This window comes from Hemitrygon akajei, chromosome 8 (assembly GCF_048418815.1).
Source record: "Hemitrygon akajei chromosome 8, sHemAka1.3, whole genome shotgun sequence".
In the NCBI taxonomy this organism is placed as follows: Eukaryota; Metazoa; Chordata; class Chondrichthyes; order Myliobatiformes; family Dasyatidae; genus Hemitrygon; species Hemitrygon akajei.
This window is the reverse complement of record NC_133131.1, coordinates 7,418,535-7,443,801: the sequence shown is the minus strand read 5'-3', so window position 1 is coordinate 7,443,801 and position 25,267 is coordinate 7,418,535. Positions and strand designations below refer to the sequence as shown.

The window sequence follows — 25,267 nt, the reverse complement described above, 5'->3', positions numbered from 1 at the left end:
ACTTTATATTTGAACTATTAAAATATTTTACTTTTAATTGAATCTGACGTAATGACGTTTAACGTCGTTTCGTTACTGTAGCAACGGGAGCTGCGAGCAGGTAAACGCTGGAAGTTTCGTTATTAGATGAATATACTTTGTTCATACGACTTCCAAAGCCTACTTTACTGTTTTTTTTACTTAAACTGTTAAAGTGCCAGTTTCACCGAGAGACCAAAATTTTAAAAGCTCGCTTGTACAATCTAAAAAGGAAAATTTGTATTTTTGCAGACAGTTTAACGTGGGCAGGATGTCACCAAGTACTTAAGCTGTGAAGTTTTCGCTGTAGTGTGGTCGCGGTTAGAGTTTAGGAAACGCATGAAGAACCGACACGCAATGTTATAATGAGTAGATAATCTGGGGATTGATGGACTAGCATTAGCCCCAGGTCGCCTTTTGGAATCTTGGACACCTGAGAGTATTGATATAGTTTCTGAAGTTGTGCAGCTCCAGCAAAGTAGCTAGCCCTCAAACCTACAATGGAGAGCCGTCCTATATTTTTGTGGTCAGCACTGCGTAATGGAACTTAAACCCACAACCTTCTTACTTGGAGGCAACAGAGCCACTGAACCACAGCTGACAATAATTACAGCAATAAACGGAGAGAGTGTTGTGGTTTCAGAAGTTTCTGATGAAGAACTACACGCCAGAAGATGGCATAATCTGTCATTTCACTCCTTACAGCCATTGTCTTACTTATTCTGCACAAGCCTTGATTTTCAATTTTTTATTTTTGTATTTAAATGCTTCTCCCCTCATCTTGCCCACTCTTCCTGCTTCTGCAAATTCAAGATTGTTTAAAGTCATTTCCAATTCACAAGTGTAAAAGAGAACAAAATAATTATTACTCCAGATTCAATGCAGCACAAGAAAACACAGTACCAACAAAAACACAAATATAAATACTTATATAAGATGCCTTACATACATTACGCAACGCTGGGTCTAGAAATATGGTAGGTGGGTTAGTGTGTGGAGGTGTTGATCAGCCTTACTGCTTAGAGAACCTCACTATTTTTCAGTCTGGTGGTTCTAGGTCCCCTAGGTCTCTGTGCCCTACCCAGTGTTCCTTTACTGTCATTAGCTGCCATGCCTTCAACTAGCTGAGCAATGAACTCTGGAATTCTCTCCTTAAGACTCTCCACTCTGTCACCTCATTCCAACTATTCCTTAAAATCAGTAGACCTGTTTTCTTAGAGACAAAAGAGACTGCAGATGCTGGAAATCTGGTGCAAACAAGTGTAATAAATAACCATGTGAAAGACTGCTTCACATGGAACGTCTATTTAGGATTCTGAACAGTGGTGAGAATAGAACTGTAGGATCAGGAGAGCCTATGCTCTACCACCCTGACCCCACCCCAACAACAGGGTTCTGCTACTTCTCACCTATCATCCTATGAGCCTATGCATTCAACATACCATTCTCCGCAATCTCCAATGGGATCCCACTGCTAGGCACATCTCTCCTCCTAAATATGCAAATCTCTCAGCCAGGGTCAATGTCCCCTCTAATTTGTAATGACCGTGTGCACAAAAATCTTGTGCTGTGCAATTTTTTGCCCAGTGACAGCAACATGTGTGCACTGAATTTTCAAGTAAAAGTAAATCTTCCACTTTAATAAGTTCATTTCTGCTTTAAATGAACTGGCTGTTCTTTAGCACTTCGTGCCCTTTGCTTCTTTGGAATTTGACATATTGAATCAATAATGTCTTCAATAAAACAGTATAACTAAGCCAGGTCTAAAATGTACAGATGAATCATCATGTTGTCAACACCCTCTGAATCAGAAACCAGAAAAGGAAACGTGATTGTGTACGATCATGGAAAATACTTAACATGCCAATGAGGTAGAGGTGACAACCTTTTGTGCACAGTTTAAATTCTTTTGTGCGCTAGTAGCAAAAGGTGTGTGCGCGTACATACGTGCACATCTTACAAGGAACATTGGCCAGGGTTCCTGCAATTTCTTCCCTTGACTCCCAGAGTGTCCTTGGATAAGCCTATGGTCAGGCCCTTATGATGTGTCTACCTTCATACCTTTTAAGACATCTATCATCTCCTTTAAAGGAATGCAGACTATCCCCAAGACCTCCCTATCTTCTTCAAAAGTCTTCACATCTTTCTCCACAGTAAATCCATGGATAAATCCGAAGTCTCCATCTTCTTTCCCATGGTGTCAATGGAAGAGTTTGTAAGTGTGTAACATAATTATGTAATGGCACCAGAAGCAAGAAAACTGTGCCAACTATGATATACCAGCAACTCTCTGAATGGTCTCACACATAAATATTGTAATAACCAAATAATAGAAGATCATTAAATATCAGATCACTAAACATCACAATAATCAGGCTTAATACCTAAAACAATTATAATATTTAATAACTTATGAATTATTCATCTAGAGTATTGTTTTCCTTTTTTTTTCATAAATTGGTGATCCACCAAATTTTGAATTTCCTTAAGGCTGTCATAGCTGAAGACAGTAGTGGGAATGAGCTCCCACTACCTGTTAAAAGCACCCAGTGGTGGCATCTCAAATAGCCTCTGACAACCAAGTCCAGTTCCTGGCCTTCACGTGTGGTTTAGCTACTAAGCCTGGTGGAACCATTTCTACTGACAGGAAAAGGGGGAAAGGCGGGTTAATTGTGCCTTAAAACCAGTTGCTTTGGGCAGATAACACACACAAAATGCTGGTGGAACACAGCAGACCAGGCAGCATCTATGAGGAGAAGCACTGTCGACGTTTCGGGCCGAGACCCTTCGTCAGGACTAACTGAAAGGAGAGATACTAAGAGATTTGAAAGTAGTGGGGGGGAGGGGGAAATGCGAAATGATAGGAGAAGACCAGAGGGGGTGGGATGAAGCTAAGAGCTGGAAAGGTGATAGGCGAAAGTGATACAGAGCTGGAGAAGGGAAAGGATCATGGGACGGGAGGCCTCTGTTTTGGGCAGATGGCTGGTAGCTCATCTAGAAGAAGGAAAACTCTGATCTCAAACCTTCACTGCCTTGCGGCTATACCCATTGAAGGGAAGGGCTTCCAAAGTAAACCCCGAGGAAAACTCGGGAACTGGAGTCCCTAAGGCAGCCCTATGATGAGTTCAACGCTGAGTGGCAACTCCTGTGACACCACTGGTGCCAAACTGTATCGGTCTCTGCCATTCATTTGAATTCATTGGCTGCATGGAGAGGAGGGGTCTTCTAAATGGGCAACAGCTTGCTCTCCATGTCGTACTGCCCATAGCTAATGTATCACGAGGACAGCAGGGACACAACATTCATGGTTGACCCTGACCGACGGAGGGCCTCAATCAGTTGGCCCACCATACAGCATTCCTTAAATCACTGCTAATTTGTTTCTGTTGATGTTCCAGTTCATGTCGAAATCTTAGAGGTTGTTGCTGACAAATGAGTACCTCAAGGAGCACTGAGGATCACCTGGGGATTAGCATGAATTACTGTCCTTTCAAGATGGATTGGCTGGACTCCGGCTTCCAGGAAACATTATTCCCTGGTAAACCATGGCACAAGGTGAAGATATCACTGAATTCTTTTTTCAGAATCTCATTCTAGTATTTGGAGCTAATTGAAAAAGTTTTTCAAAATTTCAGAATGCATTTTATCATGTAAAATGTAAATGTAATTTAGAGCATTTAGGTCAACATTTTCATATGTTATAACCTTAGCACATTTTCATTTTTCAACCTTTGGGCAAATAGTTCACAGGATTGTAACACGAATCTCAGCTAATTACAGGACAATAGCAGGAAGCTCTAAAGTGTGGCCCTTCCACATGGAGCCCTTTGCAGCGGCAGCACCCAGCTTCGGCAAGTAATGTTACAACTATATAAGACCCCACTTGGAGTACTGTGTTCAGCTCTGGTCACCTCGGTACTGGAAGGGTGTGGATACTATAGAGAGTGCAGAGGAGATTTACAAGAATGTTGCCTGGATTGGAGAGCATGCCCTATGAGAATAGGTTGAGTGAACTTGGCCTTTTCTCCTTGGAGTGACAGAGGATGAGAGGTGACCTGATAGAGGTGTATAAGATGATAGATAGATAGATAGATAGATAGATACTTTATTCATCCCCATGGGGAAATTCAACATTTTTTTCCAATGTCCCATACACTTGTTGTAGCAAAAACTCATTACATACAATACTTAACTCAGTAATAATATGATATGCATCTAAATCACTAACTCAAAAAGCATTAATAATAGCTTGTTTGTGTGGATAGCCAGAGGCTTTTTCCCAGAGCTGAAATGGCTAATATGAGGGGGCATAGTTTTAAGGAACTTGGAATTAGGAACAAGGGGGATGTCAGGGGTAAGTTTTTCACACAGAGAATGGTGGGTGCATGGAATGTACTGCCAGTGTGAAGGTGGTAGAGGTGGATACAATAGTGTCTTTTAAGAGACTCTTAGATAGGTACATGGAGCTTAGAAAAGTAGAGAGCTATGCAGTAGGAAAATTCTAGGCAGCTTCTAGAGTAGGTTACATGGACAGCACAACATTGTGGGCCGAAGGGCCTGTAATGTGCCGTAGATTTCTATGTTTCTACATCTATGTAAATTCACAGAAAGATGTGTATTTTTGAATGTGGTTGTATACATCATTAAGTTGAGGACAATACTTTGCACCAGAGGATATCTTTCCAGCAGCAGTTGATATTTGTCTCTATGTACACCCTGGGAACAGCCCATACAGCACACTGAGAACAACTATTCAGGACAAGCCTCAACAAGTACTCGTGCATCTTTTCCCAGACATTCTTAGCAAAGGCCCATTGTTGGGCGTTGGGCGACTGTCTTGTTTCCAATCTAATTTCATGAAGGCAGCTTGCAGTGAGGCCAATATGCTGATGATACACAAAAAATGTAATGGAAGTGCATGAGTCACCATACACAAAAATGTGATGGAAAGGGCATGACTCATCATACACAAATATTTGATGTAAAGGATATGATCATAGGCTGTTTCCACTGAGACAGATATCAACCGCTGCCAGGAAGCCATTAACATAGTGAAAGATATCCTCTGGTGCAAAGTGTTGTCCTCAACTTAATACAGCACTGCAAACAACTACCTTCAAACATCCACAACTACTGTATGTGTCAAACAACATGCTAAAGCTGAGTGAAGCTACATATGCACCACCCTTTTGCTCGTTTTAAATGGTTTGTTGATGAGGCATAATGCTCACTGACTTTGACCATCTGTTTGCAAACCAACCCACGTAATCCATCGTCTTTTTCTGTGGGAGTCTGATAACAGACAACAACCTCACTGATAGGTGGTTCTTTTATAACTAACCACGTCCTTTCTGATGGCAAAGGCCTCTATGCAACTTACGTGACAGAGGACGAAGGTCCACCTTATCTAATTCCATTTTGGATGAGGATATTTTCTTTTTCCCTCACATTGATTACTTTATTGTCACCAAACAATTGATACTAGAGTGTACAATCATCACAGTGATATTTGATTAGAACTGTGGAGCAGATGTTGTGTTTCACAGTCATATTCACTCATGGATTCCTTTCCCACATCCCATTTCTAAGAATATGTCCGTATATGTGTGCAAAATTCTCTCGAAGGCATTCACCTAGTATAAGATGACAAGAGAAATGTCAAGGCTTCTGAACTGTATGTAAATAATCATATCCCTAAGAGATCTTTCTGTCTGGTATGGCTCAGGTCTGGTCTAGGTAAATCACCAAGCCAAGAATAGACTGAACTCAATTCAATTCAATCTTTGATTGAACTTGCAATTGATATTTAACAGTGAAATGGGTCACTATTTTCTGATTTCCTCCCTCTTCCCCCTCCCCATTTTCTGCTTGTAGATAAGTGGAATGATATTCTTTCTTATGGATTCTGAAATGTTGTCATCCAGAGGTGTAGCATTGTGTAAAATTAGTATTGATTGTCTATCCCGTTTCTCTTGAACTAAGTGATCTGCTCATGATATTCAAAGGGCAGTTAAGAATCAAATCAGCGTGCTGATGGTATGGGCTCATAGATAAGCCATGCTGAGCAATGACCCTGAAGGACATTCTGGCCTTAGGCAAGAGTTTGTACACTCATGCTTACAATTAATTATACCAGCATTTTATTCAGATTTAACTAAATACTTAAATTTAAAATTTTCAATGCCATTTGAGATTTGAACTCATAACTGTAGATCAATAGTTCAGATTTCTAGATAATAATCTTATAATTTAACTGCAATATTACTATTCCCTTACTATTTCAAAAATTTCTATAGCATTAAATGAACGCTCAACTAAGAATATTATTCATTAAGTAAAGCTTTATGTCCAAGGTTATAATCAGTAATCTTAAGTATTTTGTGCAATAGTACTTTAAGAGATTAGGTAATATCTGTTGGTTTAACAGAAGTATTCAAAACTTGATAAGGTAATTAAGAAGAAACTGGTGGAAGGGTTGTTAACCGAAGAACAGAGATTTAAAATAATTGGCAAAAGAATAAAAGTGGAGTTTTCTGAAATGCACTATCTGAAAGGTGATGTAAATAAATTTAGTAATAATTTTCAAAAGGTCAGGAGTATAAATGTATACATTTAAATTTGTTGGTATTTAGATGGGCAGGAGTCTGTAATGCCATGGGGGTTTGAATCTTGAGGTCCCTGATAGAAACCTCAGTCTCCTACCACCCACCCCCACCTATTTCTATCATTTATTGTGTAGCTGGACCCCTTCTGTAAAACTTGGCTGATCATCTTCCCGATCTTAGGATCTTCTCCACAACACGACTAACCTTATAGTCCTCATGGTACGGTGGGGATACCATGTCAACATTCATCCTTTCTATCACCCATCAAACAAATCCAGATAAGATCATGCATGAATGAGGACAGAATGAGGTATATGTATGGTCCCATGCCTGAATCAAATTGCCAACACACACTATCCAGTTTCATTTATAAATAAACTTGGATGGGGAAATCACACTTCAGCAGTGTTTGGTCGATAAAAGTCAGTGTCATATCACTTATATATCAAACCATTTGGGTACACCATATGTCTCAACAATTGCTGCCATCAGAATAGTCCTGCAAGTACTTTCTCAACCATTAATAACAGCAGGATCTCTGCCAGCCTAGAAAGCTCATAGCCTTCATCAAAGTTGGAGACCAACCACAGCCTCAGCCCAGATCACCAGCAGGCTTGCTCACCATGGCACCTGACTGGCAACTGAAAGTCAATCTTGGCATCCAATTACAGTTCCCTGATGTTATCTTATCATCATCCCCGAGACATGAAATGGTCATTCTGACAGAAACTTGAAGAACTGACGGTTCCTTGGGAAGACTGGATTGAGGAGGTGTTTGAGTGTAAGAAAGCCAAATACCCAGGAGCTGGTAGAGCAGTGCCAGAGACAGGGGTGGAGGGTATGATGCTAGCCTATAGAGGTGTGCTGTAGAGATTTTGCTGGCTGCTTACTGAGCAGAACCTACTCTCTCCTTGGCATTATAGGGGCTGTAAAGAAAAGAGCCATCAGGACCATCACAGAGGCTGCTGAGCGAGCCTCCAGATGACTATAGATCAGGAGGTGGGCATGATCAACCCTGGCTTGGTCACCTGGGTGAGAGTGTCTGATTTTGAAAGACCTGAAACACCCGATTATGCCACTTTACATCTCTGATTATGTGTCCCGGTGCATCTCAGGATGTATCTCACCTTCAAAGTGAGTCCACACCTACTATCAACCACTCATCTACACTAAACCCTTATTCATATCATTTTTATTCTCCCCATTATCAGTTCCCCCCAAATTGTACCACTCACCTACGCACAAAGGGCAATTTACCTTGATCTTTTAAACTATAACCCTTACGTCTTGGGGAACGTGGGAGAAATCGGGGGTGCTTGGAAGAACCATGTTTGGTCACAGGGAAAACTTGCAAAATCCACACAGCATTTGGGTGATGCAGAATTATTTACTAAGGTCAAACATTAACTCGTGTCCATGTTCCTCTAATTTCAGTATCATAGCTTGGCAAAATTGAATTGTTTGATTAGGGGATTGTAGAGATTGGAAAAAAGTAAACACATTTCAGTCTTTACAACCACATCAAATTGGTAACCTTATTTTCTATTTGAATATTTCTTTGCATCTTCGACCAAAGTTGATTTCTGGTCTATGATTTCCTGATATACTGAACTAAATCAAAACATTTGAATGAACACTCAAAACCCTAAACACTGCAGGTTAGCAACACTATGACCACTTTACACTAAAATGGACTTCGTGTGTTTTTGTTCTATTTATGTTCTTTCTTGTAAATCTCATAAATAGTTTAATTTTTATTTTTCTTGTGAATTCTGCTTATATGATATTAAGTGTATGTGATGCTGCTGCAGATTTTTCACTGCACCTGTGCATCAATGTACTTGTGCATCCGACACTACACTTGACTTTAACTTTTACTTTAAATTTAAATATCTTGATATAGATTCTTTACTCTCGACAAGTAACTAGATTACTTTGAGATTTAATATTTTGGTTTCTTCTCGTTTTATTTATTCAAATTCAAGGTTAAATGTTGAAAACATTAGAACAAATAGTAGAGTTTTCAGATGACAGCGCTGATGGCTCACTGCTCCATCAACCCAGATTCAGTGCTTGCCTTGGGTACTGTCTCTGTGGAGTTTGCAAGCTTCCCCTGTCACCGTATGTTTCCTAGGGTGCTCTGGTTTTCTCCCTCATCCCAACTATGTAAGGGTTGGTTAAGTAGCGCTGTAAATTACTCTGAAAGTATAGGTAAGTGGTAGAAACTAGGTGAGTTGGTGGAATTGTAGAGAGAATCGATTATAGGGAAAATTTAATAGGGAATGGGGTTGCTCTGTGAGAGCGACATGGGCTTTCTATGTTGTAAAACAGTAGATTCTTTGTAAGTAAGTTTCATTGCTCATGTATTTTGTCTTCTTTAACTCAGGTTTATGAAAAATTAGATTCTGCCCTTGCTTGTGAAATTAAGGATCAATTGAAGAATCCTGAAAGAAAACAGATAATACTTCAACTTTTGGGGCGTGCTTTTGTACAGAAGCACCTCATCAGCCATCTGGAGCAGCCTGACTCTTTGGTGAGTTCCAGATAGTTTCCATGTGTGCACAGAGGGCACCTAACTTTAATTCAACACAATCCCTTCACTGTCTACATTGTCAAATGGTTTGATTCACATCCACTACTGGTTGATTAGTAATATCTTGCAAGGAAGCTTGAAGTATTTTTCTGATGGAAACTCTAGTCCGTGACCCTCACTTGTAGCAGTTGCCTGAAACTGAATCAGACCATTTTTGAATTAGATTTTAATTTTGGCCCAGTGTTGAGCTTTGAAGCTCATCTTTGCCATCGTTAATTCCAACTAAAATTAACAGACTCTCACCCAATTTCAATGCTGAAATGCTTATCTTTCCTCTTTTGTATAGTTATTCCAATGTATCCCTGCCCATCTCCTTTGTTCTAGTTTTGTATGTGCTTGAGATTACTCAAATCTTTATTGCCAGTATCTTAATGTACAACATATCCCTTTACCCATCCCTCATGCTTCCTGGTTAGATAGTGTTATGAACCCCATAACTGGGTCACTTACCAGCAAAGATAGAGAGGTCCGTTGAAGTCTGATGGTACTATTTTTAAACGTTTTTATTTATAAAGGGGCACAAAAGTAAGGTTAATACAAACATTCAGATAATATACGTCGTCAATACTCAATCTAAAGCACGGGTATAGTAATAATCAACAATTCAAAGTAGCTCTATCGTTTGTCTAGGGGTAAAACTATTGTCCGATGGAAATATAAAAAGTCTCACCAGTTCATGAAGGCTTTTAGCCGTTTGAGGGACCGCTGGGTGTTCACGGGTTGGAGAGAGAAAATAAACTTGCCAGCCTGTTGGACTCAAATCGTGGAATCGGGAACGTGAGTTCCCCGTTGTCAGTTCGGAATCCTTTTCGGGGTTATTAGCCACTCGATTCCCTAGCTAGGGGAACCAAATCACACGTGGCTCCCGAACAGCTTCCCATCCTGCGATGAGCGATGCTGTCTCCGTCTGGTGCGTCGCTGGAGTACCGCCTCCTGCAGTCTCCATTTTATCATGGCTGGCAGATTTGTAAATGTCAATCAAGGTAGGGTGATACAATCCCCACCCAACATTGCCCGAGGGTGTCCACGTCCCTGATAGCTGGCACATACTATAGAGTTGCAATTCACACAGGTGCCTCTAAGAACAATGGTCAAATCCGTTGCATTGTCTCTCATTTCCTGGGTCCAAGACCCGAATTAATAGCGATCTTGCGATTCTCCGGAAGGAGGGGGCTGGTCCCGCACCCTTCGGCCCCTCAGAGCTGTGGTACATTCATAACAATAGATAGATACTTTATTGATCCCAAAGGAAACTACAGTGTCACAGTAGCATTATAAGTGCGCAGATATACAAATATTAGAAGAGAAGTAAGAAAGAATAAAAATTAAGTTACCTCAAACGGTCTAATAGGAGGGAATCATCACTTCCCCGGCTATTGGTTGACTCATTATAGAACTTAATGGCCAAGGGTAAGAATGACCTCATATAGCACTCTTTAGAGCAGTGCAGTCGTCAGTCTATTACTAAAAGACTTGGCTCCTCTGTTCAGCCAAGGTGTCATGTAGAGGGTGAGAAATATTGTCCAGAATTGCCAGGATTTTCCATAGGATACTTTGTTCTACAAAGGTCTCCATTGTGTCCAGTTTGACTCCTGTAACAGAGCCAGACTTTCTAATCAGTTTATTGAGCCTGTTGGCATCACCTGTATTGATGTCACTGCCCCAGCACACCACCGCATAGTAGATTGTACTGGCGACAACAGACTGATGGAACATATGAAGGAGACTCCAAAGGACCTCAGTCTCCTCAGGAAGTAGAGGCAACTCTGCCACTTCTTGTACACAGCCTCTGTGGTGGTGCTTCACTTAAGTCTGTCATCCAGGTGCACCCCCAGGTACTTGTAGGTCCTCACCACATCCACGTCCACACTATCAGTAGTAATAGTCTTCCAAAAGTCCATCACTATTTCCTTTGCAATACTGATGTTGGGATGCAGATGATTCAGCTTGCACCATTTGACAAAGTCCTCCATTTGGACCCTGTATTCATCCTCCCATTCCCCCTTTATACACCCAACTATGGCTGAGTCATCAAAGAACTTCTGCAGATGACATGACTCAGTATTGTATATAGAGTCCAAAGTATACAGGGTAAACAGGAAGGGGACCCATGGGGCCCCAGTGCTGCTTATAGCCATGTCTGGCGCACAGTTCTGAAGCCGCACAAACTGGTCTGCAATCAAGTTGTCCATTATACAGGCTACAATGATTTAAGATTTTTGTATTCTTTTCAGATTCCTCAATAGCAGGAGTTCCCAACCTTTTTTTATGCCATGTACCTCTACCATTAACCGAGAGGTCCATGGACCCCCAGGTTGGAAACCCCTGCTCCATAGTTTCACATTCTGTAGATTCTGTCTCCTTACGCCTTATCAATTATAATTACTCTACCATTGGCTGCTTGCTTTCAGATGCATAAATCCTAAGTTTTGGAATTCCCTGTGAAGTGATCTAAATTTTCCTGCTCCAGATATCAACAACACCCAGTTTAGGGAGCAGACTTTAATGTGCCACAGCTGCTGCCATGTGTATGCATTTGATGTAAGCAATCAATAATTGCTTTTTATTTCCCTGGCCTATGTCCACAAGAGTCGTGTAAAGCTCATCAACTGTAGTACTGATCTGGAGAAATCTGTCTGTGAATGTTATGTTGCTAAGAACAAAGTAAAATAGATTATTTTGAGTGTAACAAAACAGTAAACATTGGACATATTCTGTATATCTAATAGAACTATAGTGAGATAGATGGTGTGTGTGAGAGAGATGAAGAGAGAGAGAGAGAGCATTAACATTTCAGGTCGATGACAAGAGGTTATTGAAACATTAACTCTGTTTCTCCTTCCATAGATGCTGCCTTACCTGTTGAATTTTTCCAGCATTTTCTGTTTATACTTCATTTTTGTCATCTGTACTTTTTCTTTGCTTTTCCATTATTTCCTTTTATTATTCTTTACCAACTGATAATGATCCAATTTGACAGCAATATTTTTTAAACATTTGTCTGGCTTGGTAAGATTTCAAGCTTACAGACACTATTTGTAATCTCTCTGAATTAGCTGGCAGTGGTTAGGATATAATGATTAGTTTTGGCATCTGTCAACACGAGGAAGAAAATTAGCTAGACTTTCTTCTTTATTCTGTCTCACCTGCTGAAAAACGGGTGCATCTGAATATTAGGTAGGACAGTACCAGTCTTAGTTATTAGTTCCTCATGGTACAATGTTCACAAACTAAATTTGCATTTGAATCAATCACTTGGGTATTGTAGTGGATGCCAAATCAATGAAACAGCAGATTCACTGTCTTCAGAAGAACTTCATTCCTTGTAAAATGCCTTCCCATGACGTGTTCTTAATTTATACAGTGCTACATAACAGTAAAACTGTAACTCTTTCTCTTTACAGTTTTGTCAATTTTAATTAAGTATTTAATTTGAGAGTGTGGATAACCTGTTGGGTGATGTGTCTTGAAATTGGCAAAAGAATATAATGTAATATTTTGTAGTTAAGAATAATGAAAACCTATGAAGATCCATAATATTAAGGAGAAAATCTATCCTCTATGTATATAATCTATGTATTTAAGATACAAATATTTATGTTTATTGTGATTTTTAATTGTTTGTTTTTTTTAATCTTATTGATCTTTTTTGTGCTGCGTAGGATCCAGAGGAACCATTATTTTGTTCTCCTTTATGCTTGTGTACTGGAAATGACATTAAACAATCTTGAATCTTGAAAGAAAAGGAACTGAATCATTTGGTAGTTGCTTCATAGTAATAATGTGCTGGATTAAAAGCAATGTAAAAAAAATAAACCAGAGATCACTACATATTACCTGTTGGTATTATCCCACTATAACCTTTTATTCTCAGAAATATGTTATAGAATATAATGCACCAATTCTCTGCAGATGTGGGTTAGTGGAATTGCTCCACCCCACAAATTAGTACGATGCTGCTCTTTTATCTTTGTGTCTTTCCTTGGAATAGCATCCACCCAACATTACTGTTGGACACCCCGAACATCTACTTCAGGATACACGAGTGTGGTTGCAAGAAATTGTGTTGAAGGCAGCTGAGAAGTGTGGTTGCCAAAGGAGACTAGGTAAGCTTTTGGTTTAAGTATCCTACAATAGTAATTTAGTAATTAATGGAGTTGATTCTGTCGGTAGAATCATCAGACTCTCTATCAGCATTGTTTGACTCATGGCATGAGGTTCTCCATGGCTGTGCTTTAGATAGGGTGAATAAGGCACTTAGTGGATAAGAAGGACATAATTTTCTTGGCAGAGAGATCAGTTATTGAATTTAATATAATTAGCGGAGAATCAGAGGGGAACTTAGTGGTTTGGAGTCAAGCACACTTCTGTCTTGGACAGAGTCACTGTAGAGGAAATCGTCAAAGTGTAACTTCCCGCAGGCAATGACCACCTTTTTGTTCTTGGTAAGTTTTTCTCCATTGTTGATTCATTGTGTTTAGGCTGTGGATGTTCTTGACAAGGTTGCCTGGAATTTGCACATGTTTTAGTTATCAGAGAGTTACTGGATCTTGTGTGCTTTATGCATCTTCTACCTGTTCTTTAGATCTCAGGTTTTCTGTTCAGGCTGAGCCTTTAAGTGCCTGTAGAACAGTTTGCTTTACCTTCTTTTAAGTGTGGTGAAGTTTCTGATCCAAAAATGTTTCTGACTTATCAGCTCCTGGATCTCCTGGTTATTCTATCAACTAATCCTTGTAGTGAAAACTACTTTATTCCACATAAATGGCAATATAATTTTTAGAAAGCAGTTGGAACAGTAAGTGTTAATGGGATCAGTAGCAGCTGGATGTACATTTAAGGAAAATTTGGAATTGGAACCTGTATTGAGATAAATGAAAAGACTTTTGTTTGTGTGCTTTCCAGGCAGATTGCCCATACATACACTCAGCAGCCATTTTATTAGGTACCTCCTATACCTAATAAAGTGGCCATTGAGTATATGGTCATGGTCTTCTGAGGCTGCAGCCTATCCACTTCAAGGTTTGATAAGCTGTTCATTGAGAGATGCCTTCCTGTTAGCTTGAACCAATTCTCCTCTGATCTCTTTCATTAAAAAGGTGTTTTTACCCTTAGAAATGCTGCTCATTGGATGTTTTTTGTTTTCCTCACCATTCTCTGTAAACTTTAGAGATTGTTGTGTGTGAAAATCCTAGGAGATCAACAGTTTCTGAGATACTCAAATCACACTATCTGGCACCAACCATCATTCCACGGTCAGAATCCCTTGGATCACATTTCTTCCCCATTTTGATGTTTGATTTGATTAACATTTGAACCTCTTGACCATGACAGCATGCTTTTATACATTGATTTGCTACCACGTCATTGGTTGATAAGATATTTGCATTAATGAGCAGGTGTACAGTATACTGAATAAAGAAGGCATAAGTAACAGGTTTAGATCTAGGTCAATGAAGTAAGCTTGTTTGACCTGATAGCTTGTTGTTGCTCCTACAATTTCCTCAGAATTATAAACTATTTTCAGGTTTCCAGACGGGTATAGATATTGATTATAACCATCTTCGTTAGGGATGATGCCCGCCCATGTCTAGTCCAGTGGTATTTATTCCCCTTAGTCCATCCCTCCTGATTGGTTAGTCCTCATCTAATCAGGTTTCCGCTCTCCCACCTTGTTTATAATTGAATTCCAGTTCTTACTTAGAGCGAGAGCTTTGTTTTTGTTAAAATTCATTTCCTCTAGTTTTATTTCAATGACTCCCTGTACCAGGCCATCCCAAGAGCCATTGGCATGGCACAGTAGTTTTGTGCCGTCAAGGTAAATTCCATGGCCATTGCGAATGCAATGTTTTGCTACCACCGATTTCTCTGAGTAACCCAAAAGGATACACCTCCTGTGCTCCTTGATACGGGTTTCCAGCATGCGTCCCGCCTAGCTGATATACACTGCTCCGCATTCACAGAGAATCCTGTAAGTGCCAGCTGTCCTGAGTCCCAGGTCATCTTTGACCCACATAAACTGTGAATTGAGCTTCCTTATGGGTTTGTGGATGGTATTAATCCGATATTTCTTCACAATCCTGGCGATCCCTCCAGAAGCTGTGGAAATATAGGGAAGGCAGGCAGTGGCAGTCGGTTCCTCCTCATTGTTAGGCTTCCTGGTTTATCCATTGGCCCTTTTATTGATTTTCCTCACCTTGTAGCCATTCTGTAAGAATGTCATCTTATTTCCTCGGGGGTCACTCCAGGTCTGAAATAATTTTCGCATGGTTAATCTAAGTAGAAAGAACCACTCTACATTGAAAGGCATAATGGTGTTGTTATTGTTGAGATACAAGTGCGCGTGAGTGGGTTTCCGATAGGCGCCATGTCCGAGGCTACCTTCTGGTTTCCGTCGTATCAGAATGTCAAGGAACAGGAGGCAACCATTTTTCTCCATCTCCATTGTAAATTGAATGTTTGGATGTATATTGTTCAGATAGTTGTGGAACTCTTGGAGTGCCTGGAGTCCATGAGGTCACAAACTTCGTATATACACTGGGAAAGCACTAGATCCTTTTTCCTTAGAATTGTTTGTCTGCTTATAATTTTCAGTATGTTAATTAGCAAAGTATATATAATGTGCAGACTTTAAAACTCATGCTCTTAAGCTCGCTGGATTGCCTTGGGTTTATTCTAGTATTTTCAAAGTTTTGTAGTACTATCAGGAATTTGCTTTCCAGTCTTGATTTTGTGAGTTATGGTTCACCATTCACACTCAAACTTCTGATTATATTTAAGCTCTTTAAAATATGAGAGAGAGATTTGAAATCTGATCACTTCATTATTTGTATCTGTAACACAGCTGGTGATTATTCTGACCAATCATCGGAGATGATCAATTTCATTGATGACACCAAAAATCTGATTTTCACGAAAATGGAACAGCTACTGGCAAGACATGAGGCAAAGCAAAATGTAACATGAATTTCTCTTAACATTTTAAGCTTATCTGTTACGTAAACTATGAATTTCCCCCTTTCCTGGTGCATTACTCTATTGTGATTCTTGAACACAGGAGCAGAATTCTTCCAGCAGGCAGAGCCAATAAATAAGTAACGCATATTTTTGCTTCTTTTCCCATTGTGTCCAGAGTAGTAGTTCTTTCCACATAATGCATTTTCCTTACACTTTTCCTTGTGCCTTTGGAAGTTGGATGTAGCTCATTATACAACATGGCCGACAGTCAGTACTGAAGAGCATGCCAGCCAGTGGGTTTGTTGCAGGAGGTTCCCAATCAGTTTGCCAACTGTGTGGTAAGGCAAACATTCCTGACAGTGTGCTTTCCCTGTGGGAACGGGCAGAAGTTCCGGACAGTATGTTATCCCCACAGGAGTGGGCGGAGATTCCCAAACATGGGTTAGCCTTGTTGGAGTGGGTCGGGGCTCCATGTTGGGCAGATCAGAGATCCCCTATAGTGTGCGGGCCTTGCGAGGGACGGATGGAGTAACAGCGTACTGGCTCAGTCAGTTGGAGTTGGAAAAAAATCAATGGCTGGTTATAGTTGTGGTTTCTTCTTCGTGTATGTGGTTGTCTAATTTTAAAATTCAATACAGTAAATCTTTAAATATAAAGGAATTAGCGTAAAATATTATTTAACAAACATTTTTAGATGTTTCTAGTTGTTAATAATATTATTAACTGCCTTACCTTTTCCCTTAAGTATAACATTGGTAAGCTGTCTGACATTACATTAAAAAAACAATCTATTTGCATGATAAATACATCTTTATTTTCATTTTTCTGAAAACCTGGATAAGACTCTGGTTAGACCACATTTGTTTTCAGTTCTGGTCATTTCATGGGGGAAGGATGTACAAGTATTAGCGAGGGTGCAGATGAGATTTACCAGGACTCTGCTTGGATTAGAGAGCATGTCTTATGTGGAAAGCCTGAGCGAGATAGAGTGAAGGAGAATGAGGGGGTGACTTGATAGAGGTGTATAAGATTATAAGAGGCACAGATAGAGTGTGCCTTTATCCCAGGGCGATACTGGCTAATACCAGCGGACATCCTTTTTGGATGATTGGAGAAAAGTTTAGAGAAGGTATCAGGGGTGGGTTTTTTACACAGAGAGTGATAAGTATACCGTGGATTCCAGTTAATTGGGACACATTGGGACTGGTACATTTTGACCCAATTAATCAGCTGCCCTAATTAGCCAAAATTTTCACAGAAATAGTTAAAAAGGTATAAAAGAAGACAAAATACCAGTTAACTGAGTAATAAATTATAGACAATAGGTGGAGAAGTAGACCATTTGGCGCTTCGAGCCTGTACCACCATTTTGAGATCATGGCTGATCAACTACTATTAATACCTGGTTTCTGCCTTGTCCCCATATCCCTTGATTCTCCTATCCATAAGATACCTATCTAGCTCCTTCTTGAAAGCATCCAGAGAATTGGCCTCCACTACCTTCCGAGGCAGTGCATTCCAGACCCCCACAACTCTCTGGGAGAAGAAGTTTTTCCTTAACTCTGTCCTAAATGACCTACCCCTTATTCTCAAACCATGCCCTCTGGTACTGGACTCTCCCAGCATCTGGAACATATTTCCTGCCTCTATCTTGTCCAATCCCTTAATAATCTTATATGTTTCAATCAGATCCCCTCTCAATCTCCTTAATTCCAGCGTGTACAAGCCCAGTCTCTCTAACCTCTCTGCGTAAGACAGTCCAGACATCCCAGGAATTAACCTCGTGAATCTACGCTGCACTTCCTCTACAGCCAGGATGTCCTTCCTTAACCCTGGAGACCAAAACTGTACACAATACTCCAGGTGTGGTCTCACCAGGGCTCTGTACAAATGCAAGAGGATTTCCTTGCTCTTGTACTCAATTCCCTTTGTAATAAAGGCCAACATTCCATTAGCCTTCTTCACTGCCTGCTGCACTTGCTCATTCACCTTCAGTGACTGATGAACAAGGACTCCGAGATCTCTTTGTATTTCTCCCTTACCCAACTCTACACCGTTCAGATAATAATCTGCCTTCCTGTTCTTACTCCCAAAGTGTATAACCTCACACTTATTCACATTAAACGCCATCTGCCAAGTATCTGCCCACTCACCCAGCCTATCCAAGTCACCCTGAATTCTCCTAATATCCTCATCACATGTCACACTGCCACCCAGCTTAGTATCATCAGCAAATTTGCTGATGTTATTTTCTATGCCTTCATCCAAATTGTTAACGTAAATGGTAAACAGCTGTGGTCCCAGTACCGAGCCCTGTGGCACCCCACTAGTCACCACCTGCCATTCCGAGAAACACCCATTCACCGCTACCCTTTGCTTTCTATCTGCCAACCAGTTTTCTATCCATGTCAATGCCTTCCCCCCGATGCCCTGAGCTTTGATTTTACCCACCAATCTTCTATGTGGGACCTTATCAAATGCCTTCTGAAAATCGAGGTACACTACATCCACTGGATCTCCCTCATCTAACTTCCTGGTTACATCCTCGAAAAACTCCAACAGATTAGTCAAGCATGATTTACCCTTGGTAAATCCATGCTGGCTTGGCCCAATCCTATCACTGCTATCTAGATATGCCACTATTTCATCCTTAATAATGGACTCTAGCATCTTTCCCACCACTGATGTCAGGCTGACAGGTCGATAGTTCTCTGTTTTCTCCCTCCCTCCTTTCTTAAAAAGTGGGATAACATTAGCCATTCTCCAATCCTCAGGAACTGATCCTGAATCTAAGGAACATTGGAAAATGATTACCAATGCATCCGCAATTTCCAGGGCCACCTCCTTTAGTACCCTAGGGTGCAGACCATCTGGACCTGGGGATTTGTCAGCCTTCAGTCCCATCAGTCTTCTCATCACCGTTTCCTTCCTAATGTCAATCTGTTTCATTTCCTCTGTTACCCTATGTCCTTGGCCCATCCATACATCTGGGAGATTGCTTGTGTCTTCCTTAGTGAAAACAGATCTAAAGTACTCATTAAATTCTTCTGCCATTTCTCTGTTTCCCATAACAATTTCACCCAATTCATTCTTCAAGGGCCCAACATTATTCTTAACTATCTTCTTTCTCTTCACATACCTAAAAAAGCTTTTGCTATCTTCCTTTATATTCCTGGCTAGCTTGCGTTCGTACCTCATTTTTTCTCCCCGTATTGTCTTTTTAGTTAAGTTCTGTTGTTCCTTAAAAACTTCCCAATCATCTGTCCTCCCACTCACCTTAGCTCTGTCATATTTCCTTTTTTTTAATGCTATGCAATCTCTGACTTCCTTTGTCAACCACTGTGGCCCCTTTCCCCCCTTTGAATCCTTCCTTCTCTGGGGGATGAACTGATTTTGCACCTTGTGCATTATTCCCAAGAATACCTGCCATTGCTGTTCCACTGTCTTTTCTGCTAGGCTATCCATCCAGTCAACTTTGGCCAGCTCCTCCCTCATGGCTCCATAGTTTCCCCTGTTCATCTGCAACACTGACACCTCCAATCTGCCCTTATCCTTCTCAAATTGCAGATAAAATAATTATTTAAATAAAATACAGAAACACTCTCAATACTCCTACAGTACTGTAACACTGTGTATTAGTTATCAGTGGAGGAATTCATCGTGTGTATGTTTTGTGTTCTTTTGATTAACTGTAAATGAATAACATCCATGCTGACCCTAGTGCAGATAACGCCCTGTCTTCATCCAACGCTATCGATGATTGCATCCTCCAAATCTTCATTTTCATTGAAACGTTAAAGATGATTGTTGATACCTTCAAATTTTTCACTGTTTTTAACTTGCTGAACTAATGAAATCAATTCATTTTCACTCCTGGCTGTTTCTGGAATCTCCAATTCTGAATGCTTGAAACCACAGTAAGTAAAATAGTCCTGAATCGTCTTACTGCTTATTTCTCGCTAACTCTCTGTGTAAAAACAAATCACTGCTTTTGAACTCAAACAAATGCAACTGATGCCACTTAGAAATTGTTCACTCAAGCACGGTGTAATGTTGCAAGCTAGAAACTGTTTGGCAAGTCTTCTGTCCCAATTAAGCGGAATAGTGTCCCAAATAAACAAAGTGAATCCTGGCTATTTTCTCGGTTAGTTTTTGTTCTTTAAGAATTGTCCCAAATAATCTTTTAGTTTGTGCAAAATTTATGATGTGTTAGGTGATATTTCTAAGTTTCCAATCCAGAGTAGGTAATATGTTTGCTTGAACAGCTTTTGTTAAGTGTTTATAAAGAAATTTAAGTTGAATGGACATAACAGCAATGGTTAAAAGTACAAGTCATACTCTGCTTAGGTCTCAATCAGCTTCATGGTTGGAAGGTGACAGAAAGATTGAGATAGGTCTAAGTAGTTTTCATTTTTATATCGGATGGCATGCTAGTATAGCGGTTACTTTACAGCACCAGCTGTAAGATCAGGATCAGCTCCTGCTGCTGTCTATAAGGAATTTTTATGTTCTCCCCATGACCACTTGGTTTCCTCTGGCTGCTCCGGTTTCCTCCCACATTCTAATGACATTGGGTTAGGGTTAGTAAGTTGTGGGCATACTATGCTGGTGGGGGGTAACTGGCAACACTTGCTTGGACTGTGTTGTTGTTGACATAAAACAAAGCATTTCACAGTATTTTTCGATATACATATCACAACATAGCTAATCTCTAATCTGTTTTGAAACCTTTCAAAGTATCATGGAATAGTTGCAGGATGCAAGAAGGCTACTGGTTCTCTGTAAGAGCAGATCAACTAGTCCCACTGCCACATTCTGCATGCACAACTCCCCAGCATTTTGTGTATGATGCTTGGATTTCTAGCATCTACAGATTTTCTCTTGTTTGTGATTGCATAGCTCTATGTTCTTTTTTTCCTATGAAACTTTCATTTGAATACCTTGATTGAATCCCATAGATGCTGCCTTACTTGCTGAGTTTCTCCAGCATTTTTTGTGCATTACTTGAGATCTCCAGCATCTGCAGAACCTCTTATGTTAATGATTGAATCTGTTTTCATGGCTTCAACTTGCAATGTATTCCAAATTCTAATCACCCTCTGCATAAATGTTTTTTCCTTGTGTCTCTTCTGAATCTTTTATAAGAAGTTTTCGTCCTTTGTTGTTGATCATTTTGTCAATGAGAACAATTTCTCTTTACGTGCACAGTCTAGAATCTTCACGTTTTTAGATCCCCTGTTTATCTTGTTCACTCAGATGAGAAGAACCTGGGTTTTCTTGAATGTCCACAATTCCCATTCTCCTCTGAGCCCTCAGAAAATTCCAAACTTCTTTTCAATCAGTTGTGTACAGGAGGTACAGGAGCCTAAAGTCCCATACCACCAGGTTCAGGAACAGTTATCACCCTTCAACCATCAGGCTCCTGACAGCGTGGATAACCTCACTCACCTCAACAATGAACTGATTCCATAACCTAAGGACTCACTTTCAAGGACTCTACAACTCATGTTCTCAGTAATATCTGTTTATTTATTTATTTACTACTATTATTATCAGCAACACACACAAAATGCTGGAGGAACTCAACAGGTCATGCAGCATCTATGGAAAAGAGTAAACAGTTGGCGTTTTGGGTCAAGGCCCTTCATCAGGACTGAAAGGGAAGGGGGAAGATGCCTGAATTAAAAGTGGGGGGGAGGGAGGGAGGATAGCTGGAAGGTGATAGGTGAAGCCAGGTGGGTGGGAAAGATCAAGGGCTAGAGAAGAAAGGATCTGAGGAGAGGAGAGTGGACAATGGGAGGCCGTGGATTGACATCGAATGGGAATGAGAATTAAACTGTTTGGCCACCAAGAAGTCCTGCTTGTGGCAGATGGTGTGGATGTGTTTCTCAGAATTATGAACCAAAGACTTCATAGGAACTGCTCAACATGGAATGTCATCGGCTTCAATAGTGACAGATGATAACCCAGTTGTAAATGCTGCATAGAGATGGGATGAGGTCACATTACATTTCATTATCTCTATCAAGTGGATGCTGCACTAGCTTACTTTCTTTGTCATAGCTCCTCTTTGTTTATTCTTACAGGACTCTGATTCTGATTTGGCACAGAAATCGGTTACAGAACAGTATTCGTGGGCAGAATTGGCTGGAAGACGACCAAATTCAGTAGAGAGTAAAGATCTGCACCTGACAATGCGGAGAGGATCTGAATTTCAATTAAATTCAAATGGTATTACACAAACAGCAGCAGTAGTCCTTAGCCATAACTCATGGTTAACCGTAAATAATGGGTGTTGCGAGATGCCAACCATAATTACGAACAAGTGGTTTTCTTTCTGAACTTCTCTGGAAGTTCCATGGGTATGGATTTGGGTTTCTAGAGTAGAGTAGAACTCTCCATTGTTTGCATTTGTCTTATTCACATGAGTGGCTTCAATTGTTCAATATCCCATTCAAGGAAGCTAGGGTATCACACAGTATTTGAGGGTTTGTCTCACTGCCTATTCTTGATTCTCTTCTCATAAGATGTTGGCAGTGGTATATACTGCCAACCCAAAATTGGTAGATTAATTTCCCACCCTGGCATATTATGAATTTAATATATCAACCCACGTTTGAACAAGCACTAAGAGGTAATTCTGAATTTGCTGATTGATATGAAGCATCCAACTAGTTTACCAGTACCTTATTTTCTGCCCTTTGACTATCAATGGATAGGATTCTGCCCATGCCTTGGGAATAGTGTTTTTGTAGAATTAGCTAATTCATGCACTTTATGGAGTTTTAGTTTGAATATTGTAAATTTACAATATTGTCATTGTACACCAGTTATTGAAGGTGGGCATGCAGTGAAAAAGGCAAATGGTATGTTGGCATTCATAGCAAAAGGATTTGAGTACAGGAGCAGGGAGGTTCTACTGCAGTTGTACAAGGCCTTGGTGAGACCGCACCTAGAATATTGTGTGCAGTTTTGGTCCCCTAATCTGAGGAAAGACATTCTTGCCATAGAGGGAGTACAGAGAAGGTTCACCAGATTGATTCCTGGGATGGCAGGACTTTCATATGAAGAAAGACTGGATCGACTAGGCTTATACTCACTGGAATTTAGAAGATTGAGGGGGGATCTTATTGAAACATATAAAATTCTAAAGGGATTGGACAGGCTAGATGCAGGAAGATTGTTTCCGATGTTGGGGTAGTCCAGAACGAGGGGTCACAGTTTAAGGATAAAGGGGAAGCCTTTTAGGACCGAGATGAGGAAAAACTTCTTCACACAGAGTGGTGAATCTGTGGAATTCTCTGCCACAGGAAACAGTTGAGGCCGGTTCATTAGCTATATTTAAGAGGAAGTTAGATATGGCCCTTGTGGCTAAAGGGATCAGGGGGTATGGAGAGAAAACAGGTACAGGGTTCTGAGTTGGATGATCAGCCATGATCATACTGAATGGCGGTGTAGGCTCAAAGGGCCGATTGGCCTACTCCTGCACCTATTTTCTATGTTTCTATATCATCATCAAGAACAAATATTCTTTAACCTAACTTGGTCAGTTATGTATTTGAGTGAAAGTACATAAAGAACAAGAGAAAACAATTGACAAATTTAGAATTGCCCTCAAATTGATATACATCGGTCAAATGATAAAGAGTACAAAAGTCATCCACACTGAAAGTAATATTTCTAGGAACTGTTAACAAAATATTAACTTACAAAATATCTCAAACTCACTTTCCACTTTTCTGAATATTTCTCAGTATGATAAGATGGTCATTTGAGTTTGCAATCTCTGACAGTGGTGTCTGAAAAGAGGATGCTGTCCAAGTTGTATGCCATCTTGGACAATGACTCCCATCCACTCCATAATGTACTGGTTGGGCACAGGAATACATTCAACCAGAGACTCATTCCACCGAGATGCAACACTGAGCGTCATAGGAAGTCATTCCTGCCTGTGGCCATCAAACTTTACAACTCCTCCCTCGGAGTGTCAGACACCCTGAGCCAATAGGCTGGTCCTGGACTTATTTCCATTTGGCATAATTTACTTATTATTATTTAATTATTTATGATTTTATATTGCTATATTTCTACACTATCCCTGGTTGGTGCAACTGTAACGAAACCCAATTTCCCTCGGGATCAATAAAGTATGTCTGTCTGTCAATCTATCTTGCTGTGATCCTGCGCCTTATTGTCTACCAGCATTGTACTTTCTGTAACTCTAAGATTTTATTCAGCACTCTGTTATTGTTTTACCAGTACACTGTTGTGATGAATTGATCTGTATGAATGGTATGCAAGATATTTTTTCACTGTACCTCAATGTATGGATTGAAAATTGGCTGGCTGACAGGAAACAAAGAGTAGGGATTAACGGGTCCCTTTCGGAATGGCAGGCTGTGACCAGTGGGGTACCGCAAGGTTTGGTGCTGGGAACGCAGCTGTTTACAATATACATTAATGATTTAGATGAAGGGATTAAAAGTAACATTAGCAAATTTGCTGATGACACAAAGCTGGGTGGCAGTGTGAAATGTCAGGAGGATGTTATAAGAATGCAGGGTGACTTGGACAGGTTGGGTGAGTGGGCAAATGTATGGCAGATGCAGTTTAATGTGGATAAATGTAAGGTTATCCACTTTGGTGGCAAGAACAGGAAGGCAGATTACTATCTGAATGGAGTCAAGTTAGGAAAAGGGGAAGTACAACGAGATCTAGGTGTTCTTGTACCTCAGTCAATGAAAGCAAGCATGCAGGTACAGCAGGCAGTGAAGAAAGCTAATGGCATGCTGGCTTTTATAACAAGAGGAATTGAGTATAGGAGTAAAGAGGTCCTTCTGCAGCTGAACAGGGCCCTGGTGAGACCCCACCTGGAGTATTGTGTGCAGTTTTGGTCTCCAAATTTGAGGAAGGACATTCTTGCTATTGAGGGCGTGCAGCATAGATTCACAAGGTTAATTCCCGGAATGGCGGGACTGTCATGTTGAAAGATTGGAGCGACTGGGCTTGTATACACTGGAATTTAGAAGGATGAGAGGGGATCTGATTGAGACATATAAGATTATTAAGGGATTGGACATGCTGGAGGCAGGAAGCA

General features: G+C 40.4%; 3 protein-coding genes across 3 annotated transcripts in view; 2 read left to right on the top strand and 1 right to left on the bottom strand.

Moving 5' to 3' along the window:
- rnft1 (ring finger protein, transmembrane 1) overlaps nt 1-10,072 on the bottom strand; it is a 40,687-nt gene extending 30,615 nt beyond the window's left edge. Inside the window, exon 1 of the mRNA XM_073053137.1 lies at nt 9,887-10,072. Within this exon, the coding sequence (XP_072909238.1) occupies nt 9,887-9,894 (8 nt within the window). The 5' untranslated portion in view covers nt 9,895-10,072. The remainder of the gene's footprint in view (nt 1-9,886) is intronic.
- LOC140731595 (uncharacterized) lies at nt 78-24,318 on the top strand. Its single transcript, XM_073053142.1, has 6 exons — nt 78-100; nt 3,417-3,573; nt 9,010-9,156; nt 13,208-13,322; nt 16,058-16,170; nt 22,257-24,318. The coding sequence occupies exons 2-6, from the start codon at nt 3,451-3,453 to the stop codon at nt 22,509-22,511; spliced, it is 753 nt and encodes a 250-aa protein (XP_072909243.1). The 5' UTR covers nt 78-100; nt 3,417-3,450; the 3' UTR covers nt 22,512-24,318.
- The window catches only part of LOC140731514 (uncharacterized), a 110,703-nt gene continuing 108,197 nt past the window's right edge, over nt 22,762-25,267 (top strand). Inside the window, exon 1 of the mRNA XM_073052984.1 lies at nt 22,762-22,804. Coding sequence (XP_072909085.1) covers nt 22,762-22,804 — 43 coding nt within the window. The remainder of the gene's footprint in view (nt 22,805-25,267) is intronic.